This window comes from Palaemon carinicauda, chromosome 22 (genome assembly GCF_036898095.1).
Source record: "Palaemon carinicauda isolate YSFRI2023 chromosome 22, ASM3689809v2, whole genome shotgun sequence".
NCBI classification, from domain to species: Eukaryota; Metazoa; Arthropoda; class Malacostraca; order Decapoda; family Palaemonidae; genus Palaemon; species Palaemon carinicauda.
In genome coordinates, this window is record NC_090746.1 from 78399954 (window position 1) to 78411972 (window position 12019).

Consider the following 12019-nt stretch of genomic DNA (forward strand, 5'->3'; position numbering starts at 1 on the left):
AGTCAACTCTGCTGGTTGGTGAACGTCCTGAACGTCAACAAGAGCAAGCGGCAGCGGCTGAACGTCCACAAGCGGCTGAGAGTCAACACGGGACTGCATCGAGTGAGGCTCTACAAAACACGATTGACGTGACTTTGTAACGTCAATGTCAACAGGACGAGCAAAGGCTCGTTTGGGCGGCTGACGGCCAAGATCTCGATCAGCTAAGCGGCGAGGATCATCGTGAACCTGCTCAACAGAATAGTCCTCCATAAGAGAGGCAAGCTTATTCTGCATGTCTTGCCGTAAAACCCATTTAGGATCAATGGGAATGGTTGCGGTAAGAGACGAGGGTAACGTCTGTGACTGCAAAACCTTGCCTACAAAAAGACTCTCGGAGCCTGTGTTACGCTTTTGTTTAGGCGGCGAGCAGTCTTCCGATGACTGCATAGGGTCAGAGCTGTCCTAATGGTTACAACCAGGACGTTGGACCTGTCCTGAAAGGTCTGACTTTCGCTTAAAGGGCCTCGAAACCTTGTTCCACGGTTTCTTATGCGAAAAGCCTTCGGATGACGAGGAGAAAATCGTCTCGCTCGTCTTATGGTAGGGGCGGTGTTGATGAGACACGCCTGAAACCATAGAGGGAACGTCTGTTCGCTGATCAAGTCCTCTCGAACCCATAAGTCGTACGACATTACTTCTCCCCTGGGCTTGGGAGCTTGCAAGAGGTCTCGGACTAGGTGAACGACAGGCACGAACAGACGAACCCACGGTCGCAACACTGATAACACTTTGCGCAATTATCACTTTATCACTACGATTTTCTGTTTTGCACTTACTTCACTGAAATCGAATTTTACAACAATTCACATTAGGTATGAATAAAACTGATTTCTACCTGAAGCACCCAATTCTACCCTCATCAAAAGGTTATAATTGCGAAATCAGTCGTATAATGTAAGCACATTAATACAAGCAAAAAACAGTAAACATATATTAAGATAAAAAGATCAGTGGCTGGGAAGGAGACTAAACACTAGTTCATTCAAAACTACGTTTTCAATCTCTCACCGTACAGTGCCTTGGGACGAGAATAAAAACTAAAAACGTTTTATCCTTTCTCCCCGTACAGAGACTAGGGACGAGAGTAAAAAACTGACTCGAGAACAACGTTACTCGCTTGGGACGAGAATAAAGATCGGAACGTTCTCTCTTCCTCTCTCTCTCTCCGTCTCTCTCTCTCTCTCTCTCCGTCTCTCTCTCTCTCTCTCTCTCTCTCTTGATTTCGCACCGAAGAGAAGAGCCCACTTACCTTTCGTCAATAAACAGGTTATTTGACCAAAGGAAAAAACTGAAAGGTTTTTCAATTAACAAGTTCCTTTAAAATAGTATTTAAAACATTTAAGTTTGAAAGAAGAATGAACAAAACAGAATCGATTTACTCTTTCTGCAAAGTGAAACCGTGATTCTCTCTCTCTCTATCGTAACGATAGAGCGCAAACTGCGTAGCATAAATAAACTAAACGTTAGTTCATCTTTGAAACAGTACGAAGACTATTCAAAGAAAATCTTTCATAAAATATTTACTAAAAAATATTTATTTAATAAGTTTTAAATCATTTGCTCTGTAAAAGTTATTTACGATTGAAAGGGCTCAACGTTGTTTAGCTTCGGTTTCCAAGTTAGGACCGCCTACTCTCGGATTAGAGGAGGAATAGGAAAGGTCGCATATAAACAAATCATTAAAATTTATCTTGATGTTTATTATAAATGGAAAGCTAATCGAAGAGGCCTAATAAAGGCGGTTGAGATATAAAAATGTTATTTTCATTAGTAAAATAAATTTTTTAATATACTTACCCGGTGATCATGTAGCTGCAGCTCTGCTGCCCGACAGAAAAAACCTACGGGCGGGATACGCCAGCGATCGCTATACAGGTGGGGGTGTACAACAACAGCGCCATCTGTCGAGTAGGTACTCAAGTACTTCTTGTCAACAAAGAACCAATTTTCTCCTCGGTCCACTGGGTCTCTATGGGGAGGAAGGGTGGGTCCTTTAATTCATGATCACCGGGTAAGTATATTCAAAAATTTATTTTACTAATGAAAATAACATTTTTCAATATTAATCTTACCCGGTGATCATGTAGCTGATTCACACCCAGGGGGGTGGGTGGAGACCAGCATACATGTTAACAATAGAAGCTAAGTATCCCGTATTTCATTTTAGCAGTTATTCAAAATAACAAACATAAAATTAATAAGTACCTGGTAAGGAAGTCGACTTGAACCATTACTCTGCCTTTTTAAGTACGTCTTCCTTACTGAGCCTCGCGATCCTCTTAGGATGCTGAGCGACTCCTAGGTGCTGAAGTATGAAGGGCTACAACCCATACTAAAGGACCTCATCACAACCTCTAATCTAGGCGCTTCTCAAGAAAGAATTTGACCACCCGCCAAATCAACCAGGATGCGAAAGGCTTCTTAGCCTTCCGTACAACCCAAAAACAACAATAAAAAGCATTTCAAGAGAAAGATTAAAAAAGGTTATGGGATTATGGGAATGTAGTGGTTGAGCCCTCACCTACTACTGCACTCGCTGCTACGAATGGTCCCAGGGTGTAGCAGTTCTCGTAAAGAGACTGGACATCTTTAAGGTAAAATGATGCGAACACTGACTTGCTTCTCCAATAGGTTGCATCCATTACACTCTGCAGAGATCTGTTTTGTTTGAAGGCCACTGAAGTAGCGACAGCTCTAACTTCATGTGTCCTTACCTTCAGCAAAGCATGGTCCTCCTCATTCAGATGAGAATGGGCTTCTCTAATCAAAAGTCTGATGTAATAAGAAACTGCGTTCTTCGACATCGGTAAAGCAGGTTTCTTAATAGAACACCATAAAGCTTCTGATTGTCCTCGTAATGGCTTCGTACGTCTTAAATAGTACTTAAGAGCTCTTACTGGGCATAGTACTCTCTCTTGTTCGTTTCCAACCAAACTGGACAGACTTGGAATCTCAAACGATTTGGGCCAAGGACGAGAAGGGAGTTCGTTTTTAGCTAAAAAACCAAGCTGTAAGGAACATGTAGCCGTTTCAGATGTAAATCCTATGTTCCTGCTGAAGGCGTGTATCTCACTGACTCTTTTAGCTGTTGCTAAGCAAACGAGGAAAAGAGTCTTCAAAGTGAGATCTTTAAAAGAGGCTGATTGAAGCGGTTCGAACCTTGCTGACATCAGGAACCTTAAAACCACGTCTAAGTTCCAACCTGGTGTGGCTAACCGACGCTCCTTTGAGGTCTCAAAAGACTTAAGGAGGTCCTGTAGACCTTTGTTGTTGGAAAGATCTAAGCCTCTGTGGCGGAAGACTGCTGCCAACATGCTTCTGTAACCTTTGATCGTAGGAGCTGATAGGGATCTTACCTTCTTTAGGTGTAAAAGGAAGTCAGCTATCTGCATTACAGAGGTACTGGTTGAGGATACTGAATTCGCCTTGCACCAGCTTCGGAAGACTTCCCATTTTGACTGGTATACCTTGAGAGTGGATGTCCTCCTTGCTCTGGCAATCGCTCTGGCTGCCTCCTTCGAAAAGCCTCTAGCTCTTGAGAGTCTTTCGATAGTCTGAAGGCAGTCAGACGAAGAGCGTGGAGGCTTGGGTGTACCTTCTTTACGTGCGGCTGACGCAGAAGGTCCACTCTTAGAGGAAGAGTCCTGGGAACGTCTACTAGCCATTGCAGTACCTCGGTGAACCATTCTCTCGCGGGCCAGAGGGGAGCAACCAACGTCAACCTTGTCCCCTCGTGAGAAGCGAACTTCTGCAGTACCTTGTTGACAATCTTGAACGGGGGGAACGCATAAAGGTCTAGATGGGACCAATCCAGAAGAAAGGCATCTACGTGAACTGCTGCTGGGTCCGGAATCGGTGAGCAATAATTTGGGAGCCTCTTGGTCATCGAGGTAGCGAACAGATCTATGGTGGGCTGACCCCACAGGGTCCATAGTCTGTTGCAAACATTCTTGTGAAGGGTCCATTCTGTAGGGATGATCTGACCCTTCCGGCTGAGGCGGTCTGCCATGACATTCATGTCGCCTTGAATGAACCTCGTTACAAGCGATATGTTTCGATCTCTTGACCAGGTGAGGAGGTCCCTTGCGATCTCGAACGTCATCGAATGAGTCCCTCCTTGCTTGGAGATGTACGCCAAGGCTGTAGTGTTGTCGGAGTTCACCTCCACCACCTTGCCTAGGAGGGACTTGAAGCTTCTCAAGGCCAGATGAACTGCCAGTAGCTCCTTGCAGTTGATGTGTAGTGCTCTTTGATCCGGATTCCACGTGCCCGAGCATTCCCGACCGTCCAGTGTCGCACCCCAGCCCGTGTCCGATGCGTCCGAGAAGAGAAGGTGGTCGGGGGTCTGAACAGCCAGTGGTAGACCTTCCCTGAGAAGAATGTTGTTCTTCCACCAAGTCAGTGCAGACTTCATCTTCTCGGAGAAAGGAACTGAGACCGCTTCTAGCGTCATGTCCTTTCTCCAGTGAGCAGCTAGGTGATACTGAAGGGGTCGGAGGTGGAGTCTCCCTAACGCGATGAACTGGTCCAGCGATGAAAGCGTCCCTATTAGACTCATCCACTGTCTGACTGAACATCGGTTCCTTTTCAGCATGCTCTGGATGCATTCTTGGGCTTGACTGATTCTGGGGGCCGACGGAAAAGCCCGAAAAGCTTGACTCTGAATCTCCATACCTAGATAGACTATAGTTTGGGATGGGACAAGTTGGGACTTTTCTATATTGACCAGGAGACCCAATTCCTTGGTCAGATCCATAGTCCATTTGAGATTCTCCAGACAGCGACGACTTGACGCAGCTCTTAAAAGCCAGTCGTCCAAATAGAGGGAGGCTCTGATGTCTGCTAAATGCAGGAATTTGGCAATATTCCTCATCAGTTTGGTAAACACTAGAGGTGCCGTGCTTAGGCCAAAGCACAGGGCTTGGAACTGGTAAACCACCTTCCCAAAGACGAACCTTAGGAAAGGTTGGGAATCTGGGTGGATGGGGACGTGAAAGTACGCGTCCTTTAGGTCTAACGAGACCATCCAGTCTTCCTTCCTGACCGATGCTAGCACCGACTTCGTCGTCTCCATGGTGAACGTCTGCTTGGTGACAAAGACATTTAGAGCACTGACGTCTAGCACCGGTCTCCACCCTCCTGTCTTCTTCGCTACTAAGAAGAGACGGTTGTAGAAGCCCGGGGATTGATGGTCCCGGACTATGACTACCGCTCCCTTTTGTAGCAAGAGAGACACCTCTTGCTGTAAAGCTAGCCTCTTGTCCTCCTCTCTGTACCTGGGAGAGAGGTCGATGGGAGTTGTTGCTAGAGGGGGCTTGCGCAAGAATGGAATCCTGTACCCCTCTCTGAGTAACTTCACAGACTGTGCGTCTGCACCCCTGTTCTCCCAGGCCTGCCAGTAGTTCTTGAGCCTGGCTCCCACTGCTGTCTGGAGAAGATGGCAGTCAGACTCTGCCTTTTGAGGACTTGGAACCCTTCTTCTTTTTGCCACGTTGACTATCGGCACGGGTACCTCCTCTGCTGGAGGTTCTGCCACGAAAGGGCGGAATGAACCTAGACGCTGGTGTGTCCATCCTAGGTCTAGGCACGGAAGGTAAAGCTGTGACTTTACGTGCGGATGACGCCACCAGGTCATGGGTGTCTTTCTGGATCAACGAGGCGGCAATCCCCTTGATCAGCTCTTCAGGAAAGAGACACTTGGATAGCGGAGCAAACATCAGCTCTGACTTCTGACATGGTGTGACTCCCGCCGACAAGAAGGAGCAAAGGTGATCTCGCTTCTTAAGAACTCCAGACACGAAAGAAGCCGCAAGCTCGCCAGACCCATCCCGAATGGCTTTGTCCATGCAGGACATGATGAGCATGGCAGAGTCCTTATCCGAAGGGGAGGTCTTTCTGCTCAACGCTCCCAAACACCAGTCCAGGAAGTTGAAGATCTCAAACGCACGGAAAACTCCCTTCAAAAGATGGTCCATGTCCGAAGAAGTCCAGCAAATCTTGGACCGTCTCATAGCCAGTCTGCGGGGAGAGTCTACCAGACTTGAGAAGTCGCCCTGGGCAGAGGCAGGAACTCCCAAGCCTAGAACCTCTCCTGTGGCATACCAAACGCTAGATCTGGAAGCAAGCTTGGCCGGGGGAAACAAGAAGGTTGTCTTCCCAAGTTGCTTCTTGGCCTGCAGCCACTCTCCCAGTACCCTTAAAGCTCTCTTGGACGAGCGAGCGAGTACGAGCTTCGTAAAGGCAGGAGCTGCTGACTGCATGCCTAAAGCGAACTCAGAGGGAGGTGAGCGTGGAGCTGCAGACACAAACTGCTCCGGATACAACTCCTTAAACAGGGCAAGGACTTTCCTAAAGTCTAAGGAGGGAGGCGTAGTCTTGGGTTCATCTATGTCGGAGTGTAGATCGTCCAAATGCGCAGCTTCGTCGTCATCAGAGATTCCTTCATCCGAATGCTGAGGAGGAAGCGGCAAAGGAGGAGAAGAAAGCTGAACGGCTGAATCCGGCAGCACGGGTGCATGCGTAGCCGCACTGGATCCAACATCATGCCGCTGCTGGTCAGTCTGAGAGCTGGCAACAACAAAAGCGGAGTGGTGGTGCGTGGTGGGGACTGCCGTGGGTTGCGGAGACTGCCGCATTGCGTCAAAACACGGCAGCTTGACTGCACCTTCCCACTGCTGATGCGGTAGCTCACGCATGTCAACGGAGGGTGCCGCACGTCGGCTAACGTCAACATGCGTCTGGCAGGGTCGACTGCGCATCGGTGGTGCAGCTCTCACAGCCGGAGTGTGGGAGCAGGCAGCCGCAGTGTCAGCTGAGCGCACAACCGTGGCAGGTTGTAGGTTAACGGGTGCAGCGTCAACCTTCTCAGCACGATACTCCTGCATGAAGGAAGCTAGCTGAGTCTGCATAGACTGCAGCAAAGACCACTTAGGGTCTACAGCGGTTGGTGCGGCAACAGACGGAGTGATTGCCTGCTGCGGAACCACTCTACCTCTCTTGGGAGGTGTGCAGTCTTCGGAAGACTGCGGCGAGTCCGAACTGACCCAGTGGCTACACCTGGGCCGTTGGACTCGCTCGGAAGGGACCTTGCGCTTGAGAGGTCGTGAGACCTTGGTCCAGCGTTTCTGACGAGAAACTTCTTCCGCAGACGAGGAATGAATGGGCTCACTCGTCTGTTTGTGGGTGGGACGATCTCTGCAAGATACGTCCTCAACCACTGAGGGTACGTCTGTACGCTGATCAAGGCCTGTCGAACCCTTTGGTCGTACGACATTGCTTCTCCCCTGGGCTTGGGAGCTTGCAAGAGGTCCCGGACTGGGAGGACGACAGGCACGAACAGACGCACCCTCATGCGAAACACTGACACTTTTCACTTCACTTGCACTCACTACACTTCCCACTGCACTTTTCTCCTTCAACTCTTTGACGTCAGCCAAGAGTTGATTGCGGTCATTCGCTAATGACTCAACTCTGTCACCAAGAGCCTGAATGGCACGCATCATATCCGCCATCGAGGGTTGATGAGAGCTAGTAGAAGGGTCGGGTGTAACCACTACCGGGGAAGGAATAGGTTGTGGGGCATGGGGAGAGGAAAAATCAAAAGAGCGAGACGAACTCCTCCTGATCCTATCCTTCTCTAGCCTACGTGCATTCTTAAGGAATTCTTGAAAATCGAATTCCGAAAGCCCAGCGCATTCCTCACATCGATCTTCCAATTGACAGGCTTTACCCCTACAATTGGAACAAACGGTGTGAGGATCTATAGAGGCCTTCGGAAGACGCCTAGAACAGTCCCTAGCGCTACACTGCCTGTACTTGGGGACTTGAGTAGGGTCAGACATCTTGAATTAGTCAAAGGGGGAAATCCAAAATCTATCCAAGTCGTCAACAAATAAACCAAAATCTAATCAATGAAAGCTTGATAAAGTATTGATGATAACTTCTGTACAGCGAAAGCTAATAACTAGAGAGAATACATCACCAAATAGCGTGAAAATCAACTCCAGAAACAACAGCGTATCAAGTAGGTCTTGCCGGTGGCACGACAGAGAGAAAATTGGTTCTTTGTTGACAAGAAGTACTTGAGTACCTACTCGACAGATGGCGCTGTTGTTGTACACCCCCACCTGTATAGCGATCGCTGGCGTATCCCGCCCGTAGGTTTTTTCTGTCGGGCAGCAGAGCTGCAGCTACATGATCACCGGGTAAGATTAATATTGAAAATATATAGTTAACAACAACAATTTATAACGTGATAAGATAATTGCTAAAAGCCTAAAACACACTTCCGTACTAAGGGAAGGGTCGGCCATTTAAAAGTCAAAGAAAGTCCAAAAAACAATCCAAAGTCATCAAAAATTAAATCTATCCAAAAACGAGTTCAAGATTTAAGTTGAAGATAAAACACCTGCACTGCGAAAGCTCAGACCAAAAGGAAGTACTTCACCAAATATGTTGAGAAAACTCCAGGTTATACAGCGAGTATTGATACGTCTTGTCGTTAAGGCCGACAGAGAAAAATTGGGTCTGTTTACATGTATATGCGGTATCTGGCCGATAGTTGGCGCTAGTGGGCACACCCGCAACCTTCATAGCGATCGCTCGCGAGTTTTTGTGTGTTTTTCTGTCGAGCCGCCGGAGGCTCAGCTATTATATATTCACCGGCTAAGTTAAATATTTAAAAATGGGTTTCGCAATTTTCCTGAAAATTTGATTTTCAAAGATCTTTCAGCGTTTTTTTAAGAACTTTGGTACAGCCCCGATCTCACAGCCATAGAGTAGTATTGGACGAACTATTGTGTTGTATACCCTTAATTTTGTCTTTCTAGTGATCGATCTCTTTTAACATCAGCTAGCTAAGACTATTCGAGCATCAATTTTTCCTTTCATACTGCCGTCTGTGGTTATCCTCATTCCCAAATATTTGAATTTATCCAATACTTCTATGCTCATATTGCTTAATATTTATACAGTTCTGTTCTTGTAATTAAGGGCTTCTAGTTATTTTAATTAATTTTGCTTTTTATTCATTTATTGTCAACCCTACCACTACCTTTTCTTCAAATTGTTATAATATTTTATGAATCTTCAATATCTTCAGGGATAATATCTACAGTATGTCATCTGTATATGACACAGTTAATTGATAGACTTCTGAACTGTGCTCCAAGTTGTCTTTCATCTAGTGTTCTGGTTACTTTCTCCATTACAATGTTGAAAAGCATTAGGGGTAGTATACAACCTTGCTTAAGGCCATTTCTGATGGTGAAGGAGTTAGTTGTTTTTCCTCCATATCTTACTAAGCATTTGGTGTTTGTGTAGCATATCAACTTGCTTGGGATGTCCATTTCTTTCAGGATGTTCCATATTGACGGTCTATGTATACTGTATTATCATATGCCTGTTTGTAATTAATGAAGAGGTGTAAGGCATACTTATCAAATTACTGTACCAATATTTTTCAGTACTCTGTCTAATCGTTAATAGCTGGTCTATTGTTGATCTTATCTTTTGAAAAACCTGCCTGGTATTCTCCAACAACAGCCTCTATATAATATCATTGTGAAGACTTATTCCACAATAATTTATAAAATTTAATAAATTTCCCTTTGTAGATTTTCCAAGACTTCTCCAAGTTTCTAAATTTTACTTGATTTATTATCTTTCCAGGGATCTTGTTATTTTTAGGGCTTTTATTGTCGTTTTAACGTCTCCAATGGTTGATTCTTCTATTTCAATTTCTGGACCATAGAATATTGTGTTGGGAAATGGGTCATTGAATTCTGGTCTGCTCAATAATTCTTCAAAGTAGTTTTACCACTTAATCTTTACTTTTTCTTCTTCTGTTATCATATTTCCTTGATCGTCTCTCATCAAAGTGTGTGGGTCATGCTTGATATCCTCTCCTCAGCTAACTCTATCCTCCCTTCTGTTTTTATTAATCTCCTCTAGTTCTTCATTGAGTGCGTCTCTCTTCCTTCATCACGTCACTCAATTTACTTCCCTATTTCTTTGTCTTAGTATTTCTTGCAACTCTTCACTCTCTGGATTTTGTAGTTGTTAAGTACAGTATGTCCTTTTTTTTGGCTTTTGTAGTTTCCTCACATTCTTCATCAAACCAGTCATTCTTTCTCTGTAGTGCTAAATATCCTACGTCTTCTTCAGCTGCTTACTTTACTGTCTCACTTGTGTTCTCCCATATTGTATGCACATTAGACCGACCTTGTTAGGTCTTGCTGGTCTTCCAGTATATCTAGTATCTGGAAATGATTTGAAAGTTTTATGTAGAAATTATTACAAATTTGATAATTTTTTAATTTATCTACATCAAAACATAGATTTTACTCTATTGATGTTGAACTTCTCATTGACAGTCTTGCTTTTATTTTGGCACATACTAAATAATGGTCTGTGTCACAATCTGCTCCTCTGAAGTTTCTCACATCCTTTAGTACACCTCTATGTTTCCAACTACTTACACTTCATAAAAGTGTGATAGCTACAGGGTGACAAAAAAAAAAAAACGGTCAGCACCTAAACTTGAATAACTTTTGAAATAAATAATCAATTCCTTTTATTTTTCAGATTTATCAAGAAAAATTTGTTCTAAGAGTTTACCAAAGTCGAACTTCGAGATGCCATGGACTACTGTGGAAAAGACATTTATAGTTGAGGCATATTTTCGATTGACGTCTATCCACGCAGCTCAATTCCAATTCAAAGAACGGTTCAGATGTCAAGAATTTCCTGTCCATTCCAATGATCTACAGATGGGTCTACAAGTTCAGAACCCATGGGACTGTGCATAACCTCAATTGTAAAGACACTAACAGACAATCACACTCTGAATGACCGAAATCATCAAGGACACCACACAACATTGCTCCAGTCAGAGACTCTGTTGTCCGCAACCCAAGCAAGTCTGTGTGACGGCAAAGTCAGGAGCTTGGAATCAATTGGGAGTCCATGCGGAGAATTTTGAATACAGATCTCCACCTGTATCCTTACAGGATACAGATTAAACACAAGCTTACACCTGACGACATGAGGAAGCGAGTGATCATGTGCCAGTGGTTTTGCGACAAGATTGACGCTGTGCCAGACTTCCTTGACAATGTCTGGTTTTCGGACGAGGCACATTTTCTGTTGTCAGGTCACGTGAACTCGAAGAACAATATCTCTTGGGGTAGCACACCCCCTGAGCACTGTCTGCAAAGGCCATTACACTCGGTGAAGTGCACTGCCTGGGTGGCCATCTCCAAACATGGCATTATTGGACCATTCTGGTTCGAGGACGACAATGGGCGGTCTGTGACAATCAACACCGAGCGATATGTCCAGGTGCTTGGCAAGTTCTGGACAGCACTTGGTCAACGGAGAGGAGTCGTCAGGGTCCTCCAGTGGTTGCAGCAGGATGGTGTAACCCCCCACACTTCAAACAAATCATTGGCATGGCTACCGCAGCATTTCCCTGACCGACTGATCAGCCGCAAGTGTGACCCAGAGGGGTCGCCACATTCACCGGACCTGAACCCCCCAAATTTTTATCCCTGGGGATACCTTAAGGACAGGGTATATGGAAACAACCCCCAGACTATCCCTGACCTGAAGGCAGCAATCACAGCAGCGATAAGAGTGATCCCAAGGGAGGAATGCGGGAGGGTCATCGAGAACTTTGCCCGCCGGATCCCAATGTGCCTGCAGCGCCGGGGAGCTCATTTGGAGCACATTTTGGAGAACCAGTGAAACAAAGAGTTTTTGTTGTACAGACTTGAAATTTTGGAGATGTCTGCTACATAGGCTTGACCTAATGTAGCTAAAGTTTTGTGTTGATCTAAATAAAATTTTGGAAGTTATTCGTTTTTAGGTGATGACAGTTTTTTTTGTGTTACCCTGTACTGTATAAGCTTAAAAACAAATGAGCAGTGTTAGACTAAATGGAAAGACAGGGCTAGAAAATATGTATGAGGTCACAATG

The 12019-nt window shown here is 45.4% G+C and overlaps 1 protein-coding gene across 4 annotated transcripts in view; it reads right to left on the reverse strand.

Annotated features, from left to right (window-relative positions):
* LOC137616557 (uncharacterized) overlaps positions 1-12019 on the reverse strand; it is an 82558-nt gene that overhangs the window by 9958 nt on the left and 60581 nt on the right. For 3 of the 4 annotated variants that reach the window (XM_068346416.1, XM_068346418.1, XM_068346417.1), the window contains exon 5: positions 10172-10301. The exons of the other annotated variant lie outside the window; for it this stretch is intronic. In XM_068346416.1, the coding sequence (XP_068202517.1) occupies positions 10254-10301 (48 nt within the window). In that variant the 3' untranslated portion in view covers positions 10172-10253. Of the gene's footprint in view, positions 1-10171; positions 10302-12019 lie in introns of those variants that run through there. 4 annotated transcript variants of the gene reach the window in all.